This window comes from Pelodiscus sinensis, chromosome 1 (genome assembly GCF_049634645.1).
Source record: "Pelodiscus sinensis isolate JC-2024 chromosome 1, ASM4963464v1, whole genome shotgun sequence".
Taxonomy (NCBI): domain Eukaryota; kingdom Metazoa; phylum Chordata; order Testudines; family Trionychidae; genus Pelodiscus; species Pelodiscus sinensis.
Genome location: NC_134711.1, coordinates 142,627,342 through 142,652,667, shown reverse-complemented (window position 1 = coordinate 142,652,667; position 25,326 = coordinate 142,627,342). Strand labels below are relative to the sequence as shown.

At 48.9% G+C, this 25,326-nt stretch overlaps 1 protein-coding gene across 1 annotated transcript in view; it reads right to left on the bottom strand.

Annotated features, from left to right (window-relative positions):
• Nucleotides 1–25,326, bottom strand: part of FSTL1 (follistatin like 1) — a 77,175-nt gene that overhangs the window by 4,329 nt on the left and 47,520 nt on the right. The window contains exons 3-10 of the mRNA XM_075905319.1: nt 14,849–14,953; nt 12,955–13,084; nt 11,700–11,732; nt 9,161–9,291; nt 4,092–4,210; nt 3,336–3,448; nt 2,319–2,429; nt 125–222 (exon numbers count right to left, since the gene is read on the bottom strand). Of these exons, the coding sequence (XP_075761434.1) occupies nt 125–222; nt 2,319–2,429; nt 3,336–3,448; nt 4,092–4,210; nt 9,161–9,291; nt 11,700–11,732; nt 12,955–13,084; nt 14,849–14,953 (840 nt within the window). The remainder of the gene's footprint in view (nt 1–124; nt 223–2,318; nt 2,430–3,335; nt 3,449–4,091; nt 4,211–9,160; nt 9,292–11,699; nt 11,733–12,954; nt 13,085–14,848; nt 14,954–25,326) is intronic.

Sequence of the window (25,326 nt, the reverse complement as noted above, 5' to 3'; positions counted from 1 at the left end):
CCCTCTTCCCACAAGCCAGTGCGCCCCCTTCTTTGCCAGGAAATAGCTGGGGTACAGAGAAAGAAGGCCTTTAGCAAGGAGAAATGTACAACACAGACACTGGCCACAGAGATTCCACCCTAACCTGATGCTTTTGCAGTTCTTGAACGTATCTGGCCAGCTCTTCCTCGGTCAGCTCCTCCTCAGGTTGCTGCCCCCCCACAGGCATTTTCTGGTTCTTTCCTGCAAACACAAATGAAGTTTAGACAATCACAGGTGTTAGGAAAGTTCCCACATGGTGATAATGGAGGTGGTAGGCCAGGAGAGAGGCAAGGTGAGTCCAGTTTATGTCATGCCATGACAGAACCCAGGCTTGTTGGGGCTTGCTTTGTCAGAGAAATGAGAACTGGTAAGTTCTCTGCTGTCAGAAAAGAAAGAGGAGTCCATCCCAGCTTGGGATACATGAGGTGCATAGCCATGTAACTCCCCCAAGAGTATAAAGTATACATCAGAAATGAACTGATGTATGAACTTATTATTTAAAAGGAAAGTCAGTGGTTAGCTCTGACACCTTCACTGGCTAAACAAATCTTGAGTAGCTAGAAATGCACATGGGGCACACTATTTAATTAGCACATCTGCTTATTCAGGCACTTGCTCAAGGAACATACCAAAATCCAATGATATTGAATTCCATTTAACGGAGATGGTTTTTGCTCATTCATTGGCATTCAGATCTGCCTGACTCTCATGCCATTTCGGTCTCCTTACTCCTCTGACAACAGCCTTTCGTCCCTCCCCAGCTATGACACAGGCAGAAAGGGTGAGAACGGTTAGCCCACCGTCCACTATTTGTTTTCTCCCTCCACTTCAGTGGCCCATGCTGGGTGTCTGCAGCCAGCAGGTTCAGATCCAGTCTCAGTCCCAGCCACCCAAAACCATGGACCCTCCCTAACACCACAAGTCCTTGGGAAACAGCATCAGTATTAAAACAGCATCTTCTCTGAACCAGGAATGCCTGTTACGAGGGGGAAAATGGAATTGCTCATTGGGGTGAATCCATTCAGGGGCCTCTTCAGTGCATTGCTGAAGGACCGTCCATAGGCACACATGAAATATGCAGCTGCGTAGGGCACCCAAAAATTTGGGGCACCAAACGTTAAGGTGCCCCTACACAGCAGTGTGTTCTTGTATGCCTGAGGCTATGCCACTGCTTGTTCCTGTCTGGCTCCTCCCCAGGGCTGCTCTCTCCTGTCCACGGCAGAGCCCTTCCTGCCCCCACAGGTTCCTTTTGGCAAGCAGTGGGGTGCTAGTGACAGCTTCCTGCTGCCAGACTGGCTGCATGTGCGGGAGCGAGGGAGTGGTGAAGGAAGCAGTAGCGGGGGGAGGCTAAGGAGGGAAGCCCGAGGCCCCCAGCAGAAGCAGCATTGAGGGGAGGGAAGGTCTTGGCAGAAGCTGCATTGCAAGGGGGCTATCGCTTGCTTGGGCTCTGTAATTTGACCATGGCTGAATTTCTGAAGTAACTCTTCACCTATTAAACCATCTTGTTAGTCTGTAAAGTGCTACATAGTCCTGTTTTTTGTTGAAGTAACTCTATTCACACTGGTCACTGCTGTCTGCCTCCACACCTGTCCGCAGTGCTGGCATCTCTCCCAGTGGGAACTACCATGCTACTGACACTCTTAAGAGCCAATGTGTTCTTAGGAAACAAGTGCTGTTTCCATGCAGAGGCCCTTCATCGTATGGAGGGAGCTCAAAAGAGTGCAGAGCAGCGCCGGGAGGGTGAGCCACCGCTACTTATCAAGAGAATAAAGCATTTCCCACGCTCTTCCCCAAGGGGATCAACTGGCTTCCAAAGACACAATGAACCCTGTGAGGTGAGCTGACTCGCCCAATGTAATGCCCTCAATGAAGAAACCCACTAGGGCTTCCCATCTGTAGCACTGTGGTCAGAGCTTGAAACTGACATGAGGAGAGACCCCAAAGGGCAAGAGGCAGATGATGATCAGACAAGGATACTTCCCTCCACACTAACAACACTTCTTTTCCCTTCAGCAGGAGTGGTTCTTTAAAGGCGCTCAAAGCACTTCTCTAATAGTTATGAATTAAGTCTCCTGACCCCTCTCTGGGGTAGGACAGGACAATAATTCCTATTTTGCAGAAGCTGGGGACACTGAGGCACATAGAGAGCAAGTGACTTGCTTAAGATCTTACAGTGACTGAGGCGACACTGGGAATGGAAGTCCTGGGCCCAGAAACCCAGTGCCTTGCAAAAACCCCAAACCAAAACTTCCTCTATAACTGCTTAATAGCTCCAGCCCTTTGCGGGTTACACCTACCCTCACAGATCATGGCAGTGCACACCCAGTTCCCACAGGCACAGACACAGCGGTTACACTCCACTTGGGTCTCAGCTCCATCCTCATAGGTTTCATCTTCAAGGGCACATTCTAGAAGGAGCAAGAACAAGGGGAATTGGCTTTGATGTACAGGGCAGAAACAGGCAATTGGATTTGGACAATTCTTTGGTTTCCTCAAGTCTTCCCAAAGCACTTTTGAGTGAGACAGTGCAGTGACTGCTGGGGCCACCAGAGCATCTATTTATCATGCCTGCCCAGCCTGGGACCTGAAGCCTGTTGATGGGGATCATGGACAGCATCTTCAAGGAGTGCTTATGGGATGCAGGACTTCCCACTGAAAGGAGCAGCAGGGAGTTCAGTTTACTGTTTCACCAGCAGTATGACCATGGAGTGCACGGAGACTAAGCCCTGGAGCAGGACCTGAACCAAGTCCTTCCTGGCCTATGGATGAGCATACTCCTTAGTGAGACAATTAGATCAGCTGCTCTAGATGATGTTTAACCCTTAGAATGCTGAGCCATTTCCAGGTAAACTTCAAATCTAAATTGGGTTCCGGAGCCTGGTGAACTATTGGAAGCTGATCAGGGAGGAGATCTGGTAACTGAAAGCCAGATCAGGACAAGACTTTTTACTGGACTGAGACCTGTCAAGTGCTCCACCTCCTAAATTGTGCAGACACACACTCCTTCTCATACGATCCACGGTTGAATCCTCCTCTTGATCACGCAAACATACATTCTCCACTGACCCACTCTTCTGAAATCTACATCCCATACACCCTAATATCAGGGAAGCTGCAAGGTAGGACTGAGGGACACTGGCAGGGCTGTGTGGGGAACCCAGGGTTGGAATAGCAGAGGGCTGCAGGGCAGGAGTGATGTGTATGGGACGAGCCATAGAATGCCTGTTTCTTGTGTCTGGCTTTATGCCCTTCTATTCTCTTCCCTGCTTTCGGGAGCTCCCATCTGTCCCCCAGTACAGACATGAAGATCATACTTCTCTCTGGTGGATTGAAGGATGGGTTGAGGCACTTGAGGAACTCATTGAAGCTGAGTTTCCAGTCAGCATTCTCATCAGACAGCTCAATGAGGGCATCCACACAGAGTCCCCTGAAAGGAAGCAGATACAATAAGCATGGGGCTCAGGGTGCAGCCACTGCTATGGCTCCTGTTCTTCCTGGTGCAGGGAGCTGGACAAGTAAGTGCAAGGACTGGAGCCAGGGCAGCAAAGCGATGGTTGTAACAAAGGAGATGTGGGCTCTGATTGCTGCTTTGTCAGGAAATGGGGATTATTCTGAAGAAGGTAGCAGCAAAGGCAAATCTCCAGCACAGCCTTATCAATGCTATTTTGTTGTTAGTTTCAACACAGAATGGAGACATGACTATGAACTTTCACCCCCTATCGGTACCACCACAATAGAAATGGGCCTGGAATAGATATTTCATTTTTCTGGCAAGTTTGAAAAAAATAAAAGAAAAAAAAATTTTTTTTGAGTCAGACTGAAAGCACATTTTCCCCTCACTTTTTGGGGAACTGAAAAGTTGAAATTTTTTAAAGTCAGGTTGATGCTTAATCCTGACACGATTTTGATTTTATTTCAGGCATTTTGGCAAAGCAAAGAGGATTAGATTTGCAAGACACTGGGGTTGGTCTGAATTCTCTTGCCTATTTGAGTATCAATTCTCAGTGGTGGTTAGACTAAGGCAACTAGTTTTTCTTTCCTGTCTACCGCCCCTCCCTGCCCCAGGTTACCTGAGTAGCTTGTTGGTCTCCTGGTCCACATAGGTAGTGATGTTGATGGCAGTTTCATTCTGTTCCACAAACTTCAGGAACTCATTGGAGTCCAGGCGAGAATCCCCTCCATCAAAGCTCTATAGGGGTGAGAAGATGGATACAAGAAAGCTGAGGATGTATCTAATTCTCATTCCTTTCCCTTTTCCACAAATACCTGACAACGGAGCTGGGTGAATGACTGATTCTTTGGTTCAGCGGCAATTCTGATCAATTGGAAAAATGAAGTCGGATAGGAGTTGAACAGAATCTGAAATTGGTTTGGAACTTGCAGTGAACTGAAAAACCCTTCTGGGTCTGCTCTAGAGCAGAGTCACACCTGGGTCTCCTGCATCCCAGGTGAGTGCCCTTTTCACTGGGCTAAAGGTCATGGAGGACAGGGGGAAGGAAAGGAGGAAGTACTGGCAGCACCATTTATTCTTTTTTTCCTCCTCTGGCTATTTTATGAATGTCTGAAACTATTTATGTCAAATTTCTGAACAGTTTCGGGTCACCCCAAACTGCTGTCTCCATGAAATAAACTAGATGTACAAAAGCCTTCATCCAGTTCTATTTGCTAATACTTAGCACTATGTAGTACTCTGCGGCTTCAAACCTCAACTCTTTTGTGAGGCGCAGGTGTCATTCTCCTTATTCTGCAAAAAGAAAACTGAGGCTTATAGATGGGAAGTAACTTCTCTGTGCCACCCAGAGTTGGTATTAGAGCTGGGATGACAAGACAGCAGTAAGTCCTGATTTCTACTCCTCTGCACTGGCCAGTAAACTGCCTGATTCTCATTCACCTCTGGCTGTTTGCTTTATGAACACAGCAAAATCACATACTTTCCTCCCTTTCTTCCAGGTGGCCCTTAACTTGCATACATTTTCTGGCATGAAATGGACCAGTTATGTTCTAGGGGTGTTGTGGTGGTGCAAACTTACAGATAGATGTAAAACCAGAGTCTTGACTCATGTGCTAAAGGCAAAGAATCAGAGGGAGAGTCACTTTCTGTGAACACTGAACAAGAGACTTCATTAGAATAAGGTAACTCCAGAACAGAGCATTATCCCTGAAGCTGCTCTGTGTCTCTCTGCTTCACTGCAAAGCTTCTATCTAGAACCATCCTCAGCCTCCACCCACATCCCTGTCTTTCTGCTACAGATTCAAAGCAAAAGAACAGATATTTTCATACTAGCTACGCTTGGTCATGAAAGATCCATGTCACTTAGGAATGGAGTGTTCAGCCAGTGTCCTACCTAAATTCCAAGGAGAGTAATTACATTCCACCTTTATAAATTCCTTCTGCAGTTTCACATAGATGCAGGATTCCTTTTCATTTCCTATGCAAAATTAGTGTGTAGTGTGCCAGTGCTGTGTCCCATCCCAGTTCAGACAATTGCAGTGCAAAGGTGGGAGAAAAGAACCCGGTTTACTGAATGATGTAGAAATTTTGCTGTGTGCCTGGGTCAAGACTCTTCCACTCCTTGGTTATGTCTACACTTGTGGCTTCTTGTGTAAGTAATATGCAAATGAGGCTAAGAGTGGAATATCGCCGAGCCTAGTTGGCATACCTAATGAGCCACCATTTTTTTCAGAAGAGGCTCTTGTGCAAGAAGGAGCGTCTACACTGCCCCTTCTTGCGCAACGCCATTACACCTATTACTTTTCAGGAAGAACGGCGCTGCGCAAGAGGGTTTTTCTTGCGCAAGAGGGGGCAGTGTAGACGCTCCTTCTTGCGCAAGAGCCTCTTCTGAAAAAAATGGTGGCTCATTAGGTATGTAAATGAGGCTCGGCGATATTCCACGCTTACCCTCATTTGCATATTACTTGTGCAAGAAGCTGCAAGTGTAGACATAGCCCTTGTGTCTTAGTTCCCTCTGGTGTCCTGAGGCTCTATTCATTAGCCTGTCGGCTGCTTTGAAATCCCAGACAAAAAGTGGCAGGGCAGGGAAAACTATTATCCTCACTGCAGCCAGTGTGTAACCATCCTGCATGTGTCTCTAGCTCCATGGCTTCTGAACACCAAATCTCCCCCAGGGTGTGTCTAGACTACACCTCTCTGCCGACAGAGAGATGTGCCTAATCTACATCGAAATTGCGAACAAAGCGGGGATTTAAATATCCCGTACTTCATTAGCATAAAAATGGCTGCTGCTTTTTTTCGGCACGGAGCTTTGCCGGAGAAAAGCGGCAGTCTAGAGGCTGATCTTTCGAAAAATAAAGCCTTTTTCGAAAGATCCCTTATCCCTCGTGAAATGAGGTTTACAGGATCTTTTGAAAAAGGCTTTATTTTTTTGAAAGATCAGCTTTTAGATTGCCGCTTTTCTCCAACAAAGCTCCGTGCTGAAAAAAAGCAGCGGCCATTTTTATACTAATGAAGTACAGGATATTTAAATCCCTGCTTCGTTAGCAATTTCGATGTGCCTAATCTACATCTCTCTGTCGGCAGAGAGGTGTAGTCTAGACACACCCCCCAGTGTTGTTTACAAGGAGGGCCACAGTTTTCACAGAATCAAGTTCAGTGAACTCTGTTTTGTCCAGCACTGCATGTACCCCCTTCCCTGCCCACCCAAGGTCCCTGTATGGGATCAAGACACCTAATAGCATTTGACACAAATCCCCATGCAGGTTTAGGCCTTGGTGGCTCATGTCCCATACCTGAGTGACACTAATGAATCTCACACGTAAGGATTTCATTAGGAAATGGCTTAGGGCCTTAACTGTTCACCACTATTCAAAGTCCCCTCTCATATTCCCCATTACTGAACTAAACAAAAATGGCTTGCAGTATCCACAGTGGAGGAAGAGCTGGTGCTGCAGGTCATGACTGAGTTGGAATAGCCAAAGTGTTTGGGGAACCCAATACTAGGATAGCATGGGTTGGGAAGGAGGAACAATTTCAGGGCAGGACTGAGGAGCACTGGCAGAGCTGTGTGGGGAGCCCAGGGCTGGAATAGCAGGGGGCTGAAGGAAAGGAGTGAGGGGCACTGGCAGGGCTGTGTGGGGAGCCCAGGGCTGGAATAGCAGGGGGAAGCAGGACAGGAGTGAGGAGCACTGGCAGGGCTGTGTGGGGAGCCCAGGACTGGAATAGAAGGGTGAGATCGGGGGAGGAGGATGCAGGGCAGGCGTGAGAGGCATTGGCCAATGCTGAGTGAGGTTCCCATGGCTACAGCTGAATTCCTACAGGTCCAGGTTGAGAAGCATTTGTCAGGCAATGTAGGAATATCTGCACAATCTCTGCCACCATTAATTGTGCCTGGTTCATATCAGCCCTGATAGTCCCTAGTTCTCCCACAGACTGAACTTCATCCCAAAATATTGTCAAGTCCTTGGGGAATGGTTATTACCTGATGGAGGCCATTGAATGCCCAGGATAAATTGGGAGAAAAGAGGCAGGGAAAAGCTTTTGTTTTCGGGCTGAGAAAGGCTGTGGCTTTGTCACTGGCGTATTCCCCAGCCTGAGGCTGGAATCAGCGGACAAAGGAAAGGGGAAACAGTGAGATACTCAATCAACCGAGCAGGAGCTGTTTGTCTCTGAGAGGCAGACACTGGTTTTCATTAGGCTCATAGCAGGGGGTGCTCCTCACAGTGCTGACATCAGCACAGTGAGCACATGGCTGGCTCTGGAAAATACATCACAGCCTGTGGCACACAGCAGCCCTTTGAGGAGGGAGCTGGAGACAAGTAGGTTTGTGGCAGGGGAAGGGATTGTGTAGCTCTACTCTGCAGGCCACCTGATCATTTGGGATGACTGCAGGTGCCCAGGGGTGCACCTGAGGCAGTGAATCACTAGAGGTCTCCCAGAAAAGGCACCACTGTTAATGGCTATAAAGGTGGAGAGCTTGTTTGTGTGTGGGGCGGGGGAGGGACGAGGGGAGGCTGGCTTCCTGGGTCCCAGCAGGGGGTCCCATTGCCATGGCAAATTTCAGAGCTAACTCCTGTCAGGCACCATTAATCTCTCACTGTCAACACCTTCTTATTTAAACCTCCTGGTCCCCAACTCCCCCCAGGCTCTGGGCTGGGAACTAGGAAGTCTTCAACAGGAGCGCAGCATGATGGGGAGGGGGAGAGGTGCTGAGTGTGGTAGAAGCAGGGAATGTGTGATCTGCCAGTTACACAAGGGATGGGACCGGGGGAAGGGGAGTTCACGGACTCCAAGGAAAGCACTGAATGAAAAGACTGGGAAGCGTAAGAGGTTATTTTCTCTCTACCGGACTGGGGACTTGAGCCAACACTATTGCAGCATTTAGGGGCTTTATCCTTTGAGATTGGGCTCCCAAGAAACCCCCTGCATGCCTCCCATCCCAATCTGAATTGGGGCAAAAGGCTAGGGCCACCCCCAACCTCTCAAGCCTCTTCCTTGTGTGTCCTTCCCTGTGCCTTCCTTCTGCCTGCCCCTCCCTGCTGAGTGTCTTGTCTCTGAAGGCTCAGCACTTACATCCTTTTCTCCTCCCCCCCCCCACTTTCCCTCTGCAGGTCCCACCCCCACCTGGCCCAAGAGACGTGTTCCCTTCCCTTCTCCCCTGCCCTCCCCTCAGCCCCGCTCCACAGACTCGCTAGGGCATGTCTGCCTGCTGGAGCCAGGAGCACTCCTCAGTCTGGAGGTGGCTCCAGCTTCTTGCTGCCTCTCAGCTGCTCTAGCTCCTGTGGGGCTGCGCCTAAGTTATGTAACACAATTTTGGGTGATTTTCCAAGACCTACCCACCCCTTGTAACACTGTGTCACACGGACACAAACACGCAACATTCAGGCCCCTCCCACACCCTATGTATTACATAGTTAGAGAGCAGCTCCTGTACCTCCATCGAGGGATAGGATGGGCGAGGGGCCATGGCCGGGGTGTGTGTGTGTGTGTGTGCGTGTGCGCGTGCGCTGCTGCAGACAGCCCCGGATGTGTACTTTGTCACTCCTTCCATTACATACAAACTGCCCCAGATGCTCTGCAAGGGCTTCACTTACTACAGCTTTGTATGACATGACACAGAAGAGCGAGAGCAGCAACTATGTAATAGTGCAGGCCAGGAAAGGAGAGCTCATCTCTAGTCTCTACCTTGAAATACTTGTCCAGGACTTCGCTGTAGTTGCTGCCCTTTGAGAACCAGCCATCTGGGATGATCTCGGCCTCGAGCCACTGGATAATGCGGCGCCGGAGCTCGTCCCTGTCAGACTGGTAGCAGACAACTGCCCAGGAAGCAGGGAAAGAGAGGGTGAGTGAGAGAGAGGGTGAGTGAAGAAGAAATACAACTCGGGCACCATAAAGAAACAGCTGAAAACCTAACATCAAGTTACAAGTGACACAAGTTTCTCTTTGTCACCAAAGGGGTATGAATGGTGCTGAGCGAGGAGCAATGTTTGGGATAAGGGTGTCACCCAGTGGAAAGGCAGTAGAATGGTAACAACTTAATCTTTTCAGTCCCCTTTGCTATGGTGACTTCCTCTTGTTCACGATGTGTGTGGAAGATGACAAAGATGGGTCTGAAATGGTCTCCTCTCTGGTCACATGCAATGTTATCACCCAATGGGCTGAAAGAACACCCCATTGGAGGAAGGAAGGTGGCTGACCATCCTGTCCTGTTTTCCCCAATCTCTGTGTCTGGAAAGAGCAGGGCTATGTCTACACTCGCAGCTTCTTGCGCACGTATGGCGTTCTTGCGCAAGAATCTGCAGTCTCCACACTGCCCGCCCACTCTTGCGCAAGGAAATGTACAGTACGGCATGGTAAGAGAGGGCTCCTTGCGCAAGAGCTACGCTCTTTTTTAACAGGTGTAAGCCCTCTTGCGCAGGAGCTCTTGCGCAAGTGGGCAGTGTGGACGCTCAGCAGGGATTTCTTGCGCAAGAAAGCCCTATGGCTAAAATGGCCACCAGAGCTTTCTTGCACAAGAGAGCATCCACACTGCCATGGGCGCTCTTGCACAAAAGCACAGCTCGCACATGGCAGTGTGGACGTTTTCTTGCGCAAGATTTCTTGCACAAGAACCCTTGCGCAAGATGTTCTTGCGCAAGAAGCTGCGAGTGTAGACATAGCCCAAATGTATTTAGCACTGGTGAAAAGCAGCAGCTTGGCAGCCCTGGAGAAAATAAAGGTCTCCATCTACAATACAGGGGTCTGAGCTGGACAAACTTCCTCTACTACATGCTCTGTCAGCGACCCTCAACACTGAGCCCGAGAGGCCAATCTCTTGAGGAAGGAGAGGGGAATCAGTCTCTAGGGTCTAACCAGTCTCTGGCCTCTTCACTATGTCCGTCACAGCTACACCACTATTGCACAAAAAGGAAGAGCGCTAGTGCTCACCAAGGTCCAAAATGGGCTTGTTTTCTAAGCCACGACTCTCTCCTGGTGGCTGTGAAAATTAGGGATATTAGAGTATAACTGAATAGTCGTGTTACCCCATCAAATTTTAATAGTTACATGACTATTTGATAGTCGCCAGGACTGGGGTTGGTAGCCAGTGTGCTCTCAGTCCCACTTCCGGGGACCCACTGCCACCCTGCATCAGAGGCAGCAGCGCAGGGTGGCAGGCGGGAGTTGGTCCATGAGGGGGGACCAACTATGGACAGGGCTGCTACCGCGAAGCAGTCTCTGTCCATGGCGAGCCCAGTCCTGCTGGGGACACAGGCTGCTTCATGGCAGCCCCTCACCCTGCCCTTCTGCCTATGAAAGAAGTGGCAGCAGCAGCGCAGAAGGGGGGAGACAGGTGGCCCGTGACTACTATCCTGCTGCCTCTATAGGAGGCAGCAGTGGTGGGCGTGGGGAGAGGGCAGGCAGGTCCATGGAGCCGATGTGCATTGAGAGGCGGCTTGAAAGCCGGCTTCCCACATGTTGGCTCCTGTCCCCCTCACTCTCCATACTGCTGCCTATCAGGGTGGGGCGGGGCGGAGGGCGGATCCAATGATTGTGGGGAGCTGACTTAAAAGCCGGCTCCCCACAGGCACCAGCCTCCCCACCCCCGCTGCCTCTGATACAGAGACAATGGGTGGGGGTGCGTGCAGTCGACAGGATTATCAGATAAGCCCAGGCTTATCAGTTCATCGTGTAGTTATCTACAGGTAAACATCCCTAGTGAAAATTAAGGTCAGACCCCCAACTTGTGAGAGCTTTCCCATCGGCACCGCAGTCAATGGAGCTATGAGTGTTTACTGCAGCTGAGGATCTGGCCCTAAGAATCTAGTCCTTATGGTTGCATGGAGAGTTAGGTGGACATAAGGCAGCTCCCACAGATGTAACTCGCCCACAACACGACTTAATTCCACCTCTGACAGAAGCGTAGCGCTTAAGTTGATGTAGTTAGGTTAATGCAGTGTCAATATCAAAGCTAGGAATAGACACCAATGCTGCAGGTTCCCAGTCCTATGCTCAGGCCACTATATTGTACCTCTCAAGCTCTCTGTCCTTTAGCGAAGTACAGGCTCTGTAATGTGAAAGTCTGCTGGTAAGTTCTGTCCCCATCCTGAGAAATGGCATTTTTTTTTTTTGTTCATTCCACCTTAAAGCTGTGCAGTTCCCTGTTAAACTGCCCATTCTTCCACCATGCAAATACACTGGGAGGAATTCAGAGCTGTCAGGTGTGACAGGAGAGATGGTTTCTTACCTGGGCTTGCAGCTGAATTCTCAGACTTCTTCTCTGTTAGTGGAAACATGAAAAAAGGAGGTTACCGAGCAGGAATTTGAACTAGGATGTTCCAAATAGTATATCTGTGTAAACGTGTAACTGCTGAAATTTTTAGCAGTGATACATTTACATGCAGGGGGTAGTGGTGGAGCCAGTGCTTGTGGGGAGCTGGCTTTTAAGCTGGTTCCCCCCACAAGCGCCAGCTCCTGAATGGCCCTCCCTGTGCTGCCTCTGTGGGAGGCAGCGGAGGGGGAGGGTTGGCACAGACGGCTCTGTGGGAGCCGGCATGTGTGGAGAGTCAGCTTAAAAGCTGGCTGCCCGTACATACAGCCTCCCGCCTGCCCCCACCATGCTGCTGCTTCTGTGGGAGGCAGCGGGGAAGGGGGGAGCCGTCACACGTGGAGCTTCTGTGGGAGCCGTCACATGTGGAAAGCCTCCTCCCCCTTGCTGCCTCTGATACAGAGGCAGCAAGGCAGTGTGTGTGTAACCATTAAGATTAACAGATATTACTTGTGTAAATGGCTATTCACTGACATCCCTAATTTGCACTGTTGCATTTAGGCCCTGACACTGTGCTGCTGAAGTTATATGAGACTCTCCCTCACAGGGAACAAATGGGGGTGAGCAGGGAGAGAGCCAGCTCTATGCACTTGCAGCCTCTGAAGAGCTCTGTTACCTCCCAGTGAGAAAGCACCTTTGGCGACGGCGGGGCTTATCTCAGCAGGAAGGATGTCAGGAAGCTCTGGACTGTGCTCGCTAGCACATTCCCTCACACTCTTCTTTGGAGCTGCGCCTTTAACAGACCAGCATTATCAGAGAGAGGGAGTCCTTTGAAAGGCCAGGGCCCCTCTTGTCAGAACACCTGGGACAGGGACACACTGTGTGGCACAGATGATCATGTGGGCAACTGGCCAGGCACCCAAGAGCCACGCCTGGCATGGCAAAATCCTAGAGTGAATCCTGGCTCCTGGAGTGACAGTTCTGTCTGAGCAAGGACCAGGCCAATTCTCCACATCATTTTGTGGACTTGGATCTTCCTCGCCAGGTGGATGGAAAGGGCATGTTGATTGTTTGAAAGGAGAGGCAGATGGGAGCCATGTTATGCCCCTTGATCCCATCTGTGATCTTGTCAGAGATCAGAAGGCACAAGGTTGCTTTCTTCTCCACAGCACCTCCTCTCAGGATGGTCTTGTTTGAGTGACAGTAGCTCCAAAGTCCCTAAGGCTGGCTTTACCTTTACAGTGGCCATCATAGTCCACCTGGATCTTGGAGCCAGTGAGACAGGCATCCCGGTGCAGCTCGCAGTGGTTCAGGTACGTCTTGCCATTGCTGCCGCACACGGGCCTCTTGTGAGGTTTGCATTGCTGGAAAAGAGCCAGAAAGATAAGAGCTTTGCCCAGGTCCCAGAATGGCTGGAGGGAGGCAGTGTGGAGCCCCAGCAACAGCCCAGCTCATGGGCACTTTGCACAAGTAGAGACTGAGAGATACTAACCACCCAGAACCTGTCCGGTCTTGTGCAGTAGCCATGTGGTCCGTAAAATGGGGACCTCTTACGCACAAACTTCTGTTAACCCAGCCCCCAGCACTCCCACTACACAGGTGACTTAATGAAAGCAAATTTATTGAACACAGAAGTTAATCACTACAGGTTGAACCTCTGTGGTCCATGACTCTCTAGTCCAGCAACTTCCATGGTCTGGCAGAATCACAGATGTTGTGAGACTAGAGAGTCCCAGCAGCAGGAGTTGCTAGCAGCTCGGAGTGGAGCCAGCCAGCCAGCAAGGCCAGTGGGCAGCAGAGCCTGCAGGGGGAAAGGGGGCAGAGCTTGTAGGGCAGCAAAGCCCACAGGGCTGCTGGGAGCTCTGGTGGGGCTGCCGTGAGGCCAGAGAGGCTGCTGAAGTTTGCAAGGCTGGGGAGAGGAACCCAGCAGGGACGTTGCTGCCCCACCATCCAGACCTCCCCTGGTCCGGCAAACTCCCTTGTCCGGGACCTCTCAGGTCCCAAGAGTGCCAAACCAGAGAGGTCCAACCTATACTATCTATGCTATATTTATCTTTGCTTCTGAGTACGTGTGAGTTTGCATATTGTGTGCGCATTCAAACCTGTGTCTCTGAATGAGAGAGAGTGTGTGAAGTCTTTCTTTGAGTGGATCTGTCTGCATAGGCTGCAGATACCATTTCAAGGTTTCTGCTGCAGAACTGCAGGCAAGCTCGCAGTTAGGAACATGGGGCTCTGTCTGGAAGTGACACAGCAGATTATCCACAGAGAAGGAATTCGGCATCTCCACTGTCTGGGTTGGGGGTTTCTTTGGGTTTTTCTCTTAGCCTGGGTAAAAGTAACCAAACTTTGCTTATAGCTCTTTTCACGTGAGGGTGGGGGCAGGAGGGGTTCTTTAAAAACCAGTGTTCCGTTGATGTAAGAATGTACGGCTTTTGTAATGGGAAGAAGACAGTAAAGTGGGCAGAGTCTGTGTCTCTCAAACTGGGCCTTCTCATCTCAGCATCCTGGTTGAGATTTTATCATCCCCAAAAAAGAGTTTCGTGCTGGTTTCTGTAATGCATACAGACTGGCTACGCTGACAGCAGGCTTGCTGAGAGCAAGTGCACCTCACCCCAGTAGTCTAGTGTGCGCTGACACCCTGCCATTCCTTTTCCACAGGAGGAGAACTCCTGCAGCTCCTCCGAGCTGTTTGACATTCTGGGCTATGGAGTAAGTGGTGAGGGTATAGGCACCGTAGCCACCCTGGCATGGGTCAGTGTGTGTGCTGCAGTGCCCTTCCTCGGCACCAGAGGAGAGCACCACATTGTGGCAGGGCGCTTGGTGTTCATAGGGGGAGAAAAAGGAGCCAATTCTGGGTGTCTGGGAGGACAGTGTCAGAGTGGGTGGCAGGGGCAGAGAATGTGTGTGACTATGGAGGGGAAATTGGCAGGGAGAGCTGGGGAACAAAAGAGCTATAGATTGAAGGGCCCCTGCTGTCCTGGTGTTGCTCAAGAGCAATCCCCATTGAAGGTCTATTGGCTAGTGCTTGCACTCGAGGGTGTTTTATATGGATCCCTTTGACCTCAAGAAGTCTCCACTCCCCATCTCCTCTCTACCCCAGGGCACCTAGAAGCTGCTCCATGCCCTACCTCGATGCAGAGGCAGGTGGGCTCCCCCTTCTCTGTCACGGCGCACTCCCGCCCGGCTCCACAGAAAACGTTGGCACAGATTTTGGATTTGCTTTTTGGCTCTTCCTGTAGGATACAAAGAGACAGACAGACCGTGTTACTAAAAACAGGCCCCCCTTCGGCTCCCAGCAGGTCACAGCTTTTTGTAAAATTCATGTGCATTTTTGACTGAACCAAATAGCTCCAACTGACGTTTCATAGATGGACACATCAGAAGAAAATGACCAGTTTATCTGTGCAACTCAGCCAGCCAGCAACTGAGAGCTTGGAAGAGCCTGACACCACTCCAGAGGGAGCAAATTCCAAGGAGGGAGGATCTGCTCAGAGTGATGCAAAGGGAGAGAACGAGCAATGGGGTGAATCTGCGCAGAAGATCTACTCTAATTGCCAGGAATAGACTCCTGGCTGTGAGATTTATTAAGTTATGAAATCATCTCCCAAGGGAAGGGATGGGAGCTTTAAAAGTAAGTTGTACAGAGCTCCGAAGAGAATACATGGTAGAATTCAACCCTGAATAGAAACACAGAAATCACCATGGATAAGACCAATGGTCTACTCACTTAATTTCTCTGTGCATCAGTTCCTCATTTGTAAAACTGGATCATAGATTATAAGGCCAGAAAGGACCACTGTGATCACCTAGCCTGATCTCTTGTTGAATACAGGCCATAGAACTTCCCCAAAATAATTCCTAGAGCAGATCTTTTAGAAAAAAAAACACAAACATTCAATCTTGATTTAAAAAGTCAATAACGGAGCACTGTGAGTCTGCCACTGCGAGACAGAGGGGTGAAGTAGGAAGAAGCCAAGGGAAACAGAAACAGACACCTCAGTTACTAGTCACAGGGTCCCTGGACTATGGTAGATAGACCTGAGTTCCCCAACCTACCACTGGGAAAGTGGCACTGGACCTAGACTTAGATTGGAAGACTGCCTGAAATAGCTTGGCCAGTGGGAGTTTGATACCCTAGAAGGGGAATACAATATAGTGAGCTGAGCCATGAAGAGGGAGCACACTGAATCACAGAGAGAGAGAGAGAGAGAGAAGGAGGCCATAATGTGAGCAACTGGCAGCAGAGATGCCAGATGGAGTGACAGCTAATTCCCAGACCTAGCCACAACAAGGCACATTCCCTGTGAATTGACCCCTTCACTATGGTCTTGTTGGCCATACAAGTACATTGTGTAAGTCAATAGGAGACTCCTACTTTATTACATTAGTTATTTTAAATCTCCAAATGACATCCTCTTCTATTATTCTCATTATTAAACTATATAGTTTTACTCGTTAGCCCTTTATCTGAAAATCTTTCCGTGCCTCTAATTGCTTTTGATGCCTTTGTTTTGTGTCTGGATAGGAGGTGACCACAAACCAACACAATATTCCAGATGAGACTCATGTATATATAGTGGCATTCTAATATTTTCAGGTTTCTATCCCATTGTTTATATACCCTAGCATTTTGTTTGTTATGTTGAGTTTTAAAACCACTTGCTGCACAAATAGCTGCTGTTCTTATTGAGCTGCCCATAAGGACACCCAGGTAATTATTTTTTAATTACTTTACACTTGTCTGTAATGTGTTCCATGTACCATCCTGTTGCCCATTTACCTAGCATGGTCAGGTCCCTCTGAGGAGCTTCACAATTCTCTCCACACTTAACTAACCTGAATACTTTTTGTATAATCTGCAAATTTTGCCATCTCCTTGATCACCATTTTTGTAAGGCTATGAATATCAAACACTACCTTTGTACAGAAATGTGGGGCATTCCACTGTTAACCCTATTCCACAAAAGGATACCTGACCATTTATTCCTCCTCCTTTTTTCTAATCACTGTCTTAACTAGTTTCTAATCTATGAGTACTTCACCTCTCACTCAAACTAAGTTTCCTTAATAGGCTCTTGAGAGAGGGATGAACTAGATGATCTAATAGGACTTTTCCATTCCATCTGGGTGATAGAAACCTTATTACATTCCATTACAATGCATCTGCCTTTGGGTGGAACAACATGACCATTTAATGAATGCATAGCAGCTCTACAAAACAGTGGGAAAGGAAGTGAAGATCTTTTTTTCATTATTATTGAAAGTACAGGGAAATGTTTAGGGGAGTACAATGAAGCTCCCAAGCTGTAGTTTGGGTAGGGTAACTTCTTTTCTAAAATATGCTATAAGATCTTTTAGGTTTTTATATATACTGCCAAGCACTGGTCCACACTAAAGGAGCACACAAGACCAGAACAAAGAGAAATAAAGTTGTACGGCATTAAATTGAACAGATTTGCAATTCCAGTGGCTAGCAACAGGTGGCAGTATCCTCCTTCCTAGCCACTCCTCCCAGGCACTGCAGCATGTGTGTTCTGTATTGCCTCCTCTGAAGTTCAAACCAGTTTCCTGTTCTCATTAAGCAGAGATTCAGTAGCATTAGACCTGGAGATGTTGCTATAGGTGTCTGGAAGGGGCACAGCCATACTAACTGGAGTTCTTAAATCTCCTCAAACCACCCCGCCGAGGGCTCACAACATCCCACCTCTCTGGAAGCAGCATCTTTCTTATATGTAACTCAAGAGTAGGGCTGCTGCTTGCCAGGCATGGGATAGGAATTTTGGCACGTTGACACACACCAGGAAATGATCTTTTAAGGCAGCTTGTCCAAGGCCAACCTGCCTCTCAAATGCAGTTGCCAGAATAGAAAATCCCGTTGCTCTGATTTTAATTTTAAATCAAAGTGAGTTACATTGTGTGTTGTTTTCAATTAACCCATATTGTTCATAGCTGGAGACTGGACTCTATGACCCAGAAGGTCCTTTCCAATCATGTATCCCTACACCCTTGATTTGCGGCAGGTTGCCGAGTAGCACTTAAATACTGGCTGCACTGACCCAGGGGCCCTTCAGGCATGAGGCTGAAAATAAAACACAGAATGGTTTCTTTGTAGACATTATGGAATGACTGAAAAAAAAATCTGATTTGCCTTCCCTACTCACTACTCTAGTGTATTCTTCCTACATTCTGGGCTATCAGCAGCATGAATTCCTTAAGTGGAGTCTGGGGAAGGTAAATAATGGGTTAATGGTTATAGCTTAGACATGGGAATGACTTCTGGGTTCTATTCTGGCTCTGCAACAGGCTTCCTGGTAACATAAGGCAAGTACTTCCCCAGTGTCAAATTCTTGTACAGTAAAACTCCAATTGTCCGGCATCCAGTGGTCCCGCACTCCTGATAGTCCGGCACCAACTGGAACCCGGAAGTGCTCCGGCCAGCCGGACAATTGGACCTTCTCTGCCCCTGGCTTCCCCAAGTCCGCCGCTAGTCAGTTTCAGCAGTGGTGGACCTGGGGAAGCCCAGGGTAGAGCACCCCAGCTGTTCTGCCCCCAGCTTCCCCATGTCCACTGCTGCTGAAACTGACCAGCGGCTGACTTGGGGAAGCCGGGGGCAGAGCAGCTGGGGTGCTGCTGGGTTGGTCCCACAGCACTGCCCTCTCCCACGCTGCGCAGTTCCTCGCCGACCCCCCACCCCCACCCCAGACCCCTCATAGCCCTTCTGGTACTCCGGCATATCTGATAATCCGGCACCCCCTGGGTCCTAAAGGTGCCGGATTATCGGAAGTTTACAGTATTTGTATCTTGAATCTGGTGGTGGTCTGGTGTTTATCCTCAAGCCCCATCTCCTGGAGGCAGGTGAATAAGTAAGGATCTCAGCATTCATTCAGCAGTACAAAGTTAGCCCTCATGGCTGCAGAGGAAAACTTGAGAACATGACCAGTCAATGCACAAACATCAGAAGGCAAAGAAAAAGTATCCAGAATGTATTTTTAATGGTGATTTCTGAACCCTCAGGTCCAGTGATACTGCATCCTCTCTGTGCCTCAGTTTGCTCATTTGTCCCAGGGGTTTACAAGGGCTAATTTGTTAGTGCCTAGAAAGTGATTAGATAGAGAGAAAGCAAAGGACAGTGGGTTATTAACTGCTGCGTGGTGACATTTATAAGGAAACCCATAAGAAGCCAGTTTTCTTTTTCAAACTCAGGTCAGACAGGCACTGCAGTCAGTGCAGCCAAAATGCATAATTATAGCTCAGCAGCAGGCAATAAGTTACCACATTTCCTCTGTCTAGAGGAAGCAGGGAGGAGCCCAGCATGGGGACTGAAATCCTTCTAAATTCTCATTTTCCACAGAGTATAGAACAGTCCCCCAGTGTTTCTGGGCAGATGGATCCAGAACTCTTGGTGTCTCTGTTAGCACTGTGGTAGCCATAAGCTTCCTCGCTGTTGTCTCAGAGATCATGGGGAAGGCTGCTTGCTTCTCCCATCAGTATATAGAGATGGGAAGGGACAAAACCCAAAGCAGCCAAGTTCTGGTCAGCTGCACACATTCCAGACTATCAACACAGGGCTGGGAAACATACCTACAAAGCTGGTTTCAAATGAGGCTGGGCAGTATGGATAGGATGTGTAAAGAGCACTTCAAAAGCACTCCTGCAAGTGGGGGAGTCCAAGGATGAGTCAGTCAGGAAAGAGGTGGTACTGTGCTACAGACAGGGCCTGGAACTGCAGAGGAAAGTCTGCAGCCAGACATAAAATACCTCCTTTATCAGCAGCCACTTCCCAACCTGCAGAGTGAGAGTGGGCAGGGAAGAGCCATCTACCAGGCACCTGCAGGCAAGGGCACTCATCAGGCATGTGTAGCTACAAGGAATCGCCATGGCAACAGACAGTGTCAGGCTTCAAGGCGGTTTTCTAAAATAGGGCAGCAGGGTTTATGTTTTGTGCATCTCTTCTTCAGCACAAACGGTAAGTGATGAAAGCATCTGTAGCACAGAGCAATCCGAGGGATTCCCATGGGAGCATTTTAGGGCCTCTCTCCCAATGGAGGGAGGGGCACCAGACCTGTGTGTTTGTGTGTGCTAGAAAGAGCAGGTCTTTACATACGATAGCACACAAGGGCGCACATGTGTGCATATCAGAGAGCATCTGTGACCGCGTGTGCGTGTAAGTATAACTCTGTAGGAGACGCTATAAATGCATAGCAAAGAAGGGCTACTATATCAAGATACTGGCCATGTTAGCCTGGCATGTTCTTCAGGAAAGCCTGCATGCAGGGCACCTTGCCTTGCTTTGCCTGGTGCTCACACCTGCCCTGGGAGCTAGGCCACATTAGCCACTTTTACGTGGTAATATTTCAGATTAGAACTGGGGACTTAGTCCCATTCATCTTGGGTCTCCAGGCAAAGCTGAAATGTGAACAATTCTACAAGAAAACCACTGTCTGGAGAACAGAATAGCGGGTACAAGCCCCCTGCAAACCTGTCCAGTGGAAGGCAGGTATCGTCCTTGAGGACAATGGCACACATGCTATGAGCAAGTGGCAACGACATAAATACACCCAATGGGGGACAGAGTCCCCATATTGATATTAGCCCATGATGATCTAGCATGGGGGCCACCCCCCTGTACTCACTGTGAGGCAAAAGGTGTGGGAAATGGAGCAACTCAGCTGCTCCCTCCATCCCACTGCCCATCTCCCAGCCAGCTCACTCTGCCTTCACTGTGGTCCACTCCGCTCTGCTCCCCCAAGCCCGTGACACTTGAGGGGGGGAAGTGGAGCGGTTTAAAGCCAGGGCCAAAGCCAAGTTGCTCCCGCTGCTGCAGAGCAACCTGCCACCTGGTGAGCGTGTGTGTGTGTGGGGGGGGGGGAAACCTGCTGCTGCCCCATGCCAGAGCACTCCCCTGGTAATCCCCTGGATCATGTCACTCAAGGGCAGGGGCCTGGCGGAAGGGACGCAATGGGAGTGAAACAGAAGTAAGCCAAGGCAGGGCAAGGGCAGAGCAGTGTTGAGGCTTTGGGCAAGGGCGAGGGGTTGCCCTAGGCCTCGCATACCCTTACAGGGGGCTCTGGTGTAGGGCCTTAACAACAAGATAGAAAACAGTCCACTCAGATAATCTGATATAGGTACCTCTATATGGAAAAAAAAAAAAAAAAGTCCTGCGGCATGATAGTGACATAATCATGTCTGCGTCGACAGACTGGGGGCAGGTGGTGCAGAAGCAGAAGGAGCCCCGTGGGCAGCATGGGTCAGAGCGGCAGGACGCAAGCTCCCCACTCACCCTGCTGGCGGCTTCCTCGCTCTTGCCCCTCCACCCAGCCCTCCTGTCCCTCCACAGCAGAGCACCCACACCGGTGCTCCAGCCTCGGCCTCCCCATGAGGTTGGAGCACCAGCACCAGCTTCCTGCAGGGAAGGGGATGGCGGTGAGGAAAGCCCGGATTCTCCCTGCAGGATCTGGCTTGCCAGCTCTATGCACTGCTGTTTCCCTTCCCCCTCCTCTGGCTTGGGGGTAGGGTGGGGGAGGGGAGGAAGGGAGGGGACAGCAGTGCTTGGACATGCTTCCTGGAGGTTTCTTTTCTGTTCCTGTTGGAGCAGCGGGGAAAGCCTCCTGTGCCTGGAAGTGGCACATGGCACAAGAACAAGTAAGTGCTCCCCCAGCTCCTCACACCCCCCCTGCCCTACTGAGACCCCACACTCCCAGCCTGCTCCTGCACCCTCCTTCCTGACCAGATCTGCACCCTCACCACCTCCTGCACCCCATCCGTATCCCACTCAGGGAAAGGGGGGGGTTACATGCAAGAGGGAGGAGGCCAAGCACCAGGGAAGCGCTGTGTGTCTCCCTCCTCCCAGAACACAGGTGGGATGGGCACTGGGGGCATTAACACTCCACCCCCACAACATCTGTAGCAGGTGTTCTGGGGACCAAGCGTGGGTGGGGCCATGCTGCTTCCCCTTCTCACTCTGGCAATGCTTATGATATGTCATCATTTTGTCATCCAGCAGGATGAAATTTCATACATATGCAGAGAGATTAATCATGTCAATTATCAATAATATTAAGTTGTCTATTTTCAGTTGTACAAATGGGAATTCTTATACGGCTCTTTGTTGGCCACTTGTTCTGAATTTTGATGCACTTTGGCTCTTTGGTTTGAAAAGGTTGCCAACACTGGCCCCAGACAGAGAAGGATTGGCAAGCATAGCAAGCAGGGGGTGCAGCCCCCTAGAATACACTAAAATCTCTAATTTTCCTTACCCTCTTACCTACAGTTCTGGCTAAAATGGGGAGGGAATTCAAGATATTGAACTGGGACCCAATCCTACAGCATTGACATCAACAGGTAGCTTTGCCCCAATTGTAATGAAAATAGGTGGGTCAGGCTCTTTTCCTTTTTGCCTCTCAGCCAAAATTCATTATGGAATTTGGTAATACTCCCAGACCCCCTTATACAACACCCTTTACTTTTCACTGTAATAAACAGATTATGCATTGCTGTCCTGCTTAAAATCCAAAGAGATTCCTGTGCTTTAAAGACGTTAAATGAATCAAGACTGCCTTGGAAGCAGTTCAAGATTATGCCCATTTTATAGAGGAAAAATAAGGCACAGAAGTTCTTCCATACTGTGGACAAAAAGGAAGCTGCAACAAAGTATTAGCTGGCACTCTGTGGACTTACAAAGTTAATGCCACACCTTGAGTCCACAGATGGTTGCATCAGCTGGTTGCAAAGCCTGGGACAAAGCTGTAGTTTAGGTGTTTGTGACTGAGGTCACTCAATTAGGGTGAACTGCAAAGAATGGGGCACTCGCTCCCCAAAGCTGGTGGATATTCCAATACTTAGATTTACCAAGCCAGCACAAAACCACCTCTATGATGGCTTCTGGGTAACCAGTAAGGCTGTGTCTAGACTGGCAAGTTTTTCCGCAAAAGCACCTGCTTTTGCGGAAAAACTTGCCAGCTGTCTACACTGGCTGCTTGAATTTCCGCAAGAAAACACTGACTTCCTACTGTCTGAAATCAGTGCTTCTTGCGGAAATGCTATGCTGCTCCTGTTCGGGCAAAAGTCCTTTTGCGCAAAAAGACCAGTGTAGACAGCTCAGATTTGTTTTGAGCAAAAAAGCCCCAATCGCGAAAATGGCGATCGGGGCTTTTTTGCAGAAAAGCGTATCTAGATTGGCATGGACGCTTTTCCACAAAAGGTGCTTTTGTGGAAAAGCGTCCATGCCAATCTAGATGCTCTTTTCCGCAAATGCTTTTAACAGAAAACTTTTCTGTTAAAAGCATTTGCGGAAAATCATGCCAGTCTAGACGTAGCTTAAGGTAATAACACAGTTCCTTTAAAGCAACCAAGCATTAGGCCTCCACCCAAATACTCAAGTCAAAAGTCTTAATCATATAAAAAAAAAGTTTTACCAATCCCACAGGATCAGACACATTACTCCCCAGGCTAATGAATATTACAGATCTTATCTAAATACATACTTACAGACAATTATTTATACACTAAACTAACATTTATTAGAAAAAAGAGATCAGGTTAAAAGGTCAGTATACATACAGACATGAATACAGTTCTGAGATCAGATTCATAGTAGATGGTGAGTTGTGTAGTTGCAAAGAGTTCTTTCAGAATTAGTCCATAGGTTATAGACTCGTGGTATCCAACCCATTCTGAAGCCACTGTAGTGGCTACTTGACAACTTCTATAGCAAATTAAGCACACTCAACTGGCCAAATAGCCACACCAATGCCCATATTCAGGATGAATCTAGTTTAGGATGGGAGACCTCAATCTTAAGATTCAAACTTCCCCAATGAAGCGTAAGATGATCTGATATAAAAAAGGATCAGGACCCAAGAGGTTTTTATATAGTTCAGGCCTTCTCTTGACAGGTTAGAGTCCTTAAGCAAACAATAGGCAATCATGGAGACTTTCAAACATACTTACTTCCCAGTCTTCACTGGTAATTAGCTATATGGTTTAACATAAGGCAATTGCCCATTTTCCTCATGCACAGATAATTTGCTACACATTTCAAAGAGACGAATACAGTATAGTCAGGAACTGTTTGGTTACATTGTTAACCTCTAACAATATATACGTTAACACAAAATCCCACAAACATTATCTACTTGCAGGGGTTCAATAGAATTGCTGGGCTCCTGGGCAAGGTCGGGGGGGAAGCAGCTCCATACTCCTGGAAAGGGCAGGACTTCAGGAGGATCAGCACTGCTCAGACCACACCATGCCATCCATGCTCTTAGAGCCACCGGAGTGTGCTGCCTGGTGCTCTCGCATCAATTTAAAGGACCAGCAACAGGTAGTCCCAGGTCATTCTGAATCACAAGGCCGCAGGGCAATTGCCTTCTTCCCCATCAGCAGGCTTGTCTACCAGTGTGTCCTTAGAGGTTGAATTTGGGTTATTAATCCTGTAAATGCTAACACATTCTAGCCATATGTTACTTACAACAGTCTCTCTCCAGATAGGAGAAAATAAGCATTGCAGCTATGCTGATTCAGGCAGTTCTCTTCCCCCTTCTCCCAAAGCAGTACTTTGTGTTTGGAAATTCATCAGGGATTACACACAGGCCTCTCAACCTTTAGCCCTTTTTGTGCCCACACACCAGCCAGAGACCTCTCTTTTGGTGCAATCACCCATGCCCTTTTTTGTATCAGCTCCCATTCTATTTACAACACTTCAGACATGTCACCTCAGAGACCACTAGCTCTCTGAAGAGCACAGCCTTGCACTCCCTAGCCCAATCCCACCCCTCCTCTTTCTTTTCCCCATCCTTCCTGCCAGCCTTACATAGCCCTGGGGCTAACAAGGCCAGCAACTTATTTGCCCTTTATGTTTGGGCTTACTAAGCCAGCTCCAATTAACTTTTCCTGCTGGAGTTAGCACCAGAGCTCTGGCTTAGGCTTCCTAGCCAGGAGCCTGTCTCAGGAAAAAGTACTCAAAAAGACTCTTTTCCTGACAGTGATGAGTATAATGGGATCAGGTGAATCAGGAGTCCCAGAATGCACTGGTACCTCCACATTTGTAAGCTATGCTCTGGGCAGTTGTTAAACCATCTCGAGGACATGCAAGAGAACGAAACATTTCTTCCCATGTCTCTGTAATGGTTTCCTCTCACTGCAAACAGATTCTTAGAGTAGAATCACTGGATCAGAGAACAGAGCCAGAAAAAGAACTCAAACCTCCTGCCTTAGTCCCGGACCCTTGCCCATTATGGAGCTTGTGAAGAGGCAGATACGTAACATGGTGCTGCAGATATCCAGATGGAGGCTGGACAACCTTCGGAAACTGCACTTTCAAGGTCTTTTTAACCCCTACACCCTTATCTTTCCTCCACACTTTTCCCTTATCCAGGAGCAGCCACAGTCCCCAACTTTAACTGCAGCTTCCTTATTAAAACATTTCATTTCATTCTTCACTGATCAGCAAAGTTCCAACAGAAGTGGATGGAGGCTTGGCAATCAGAGTGGCTGCTAGCAGCTGGTGGGATGCTATGCCCTTCCTTGGGGAAGCCCCAACTGCAAAGAAATGCATGTGAACTTGTAAAACACAGCCCAGTCCTTCTTAATCAGGTCCTGCACTTCC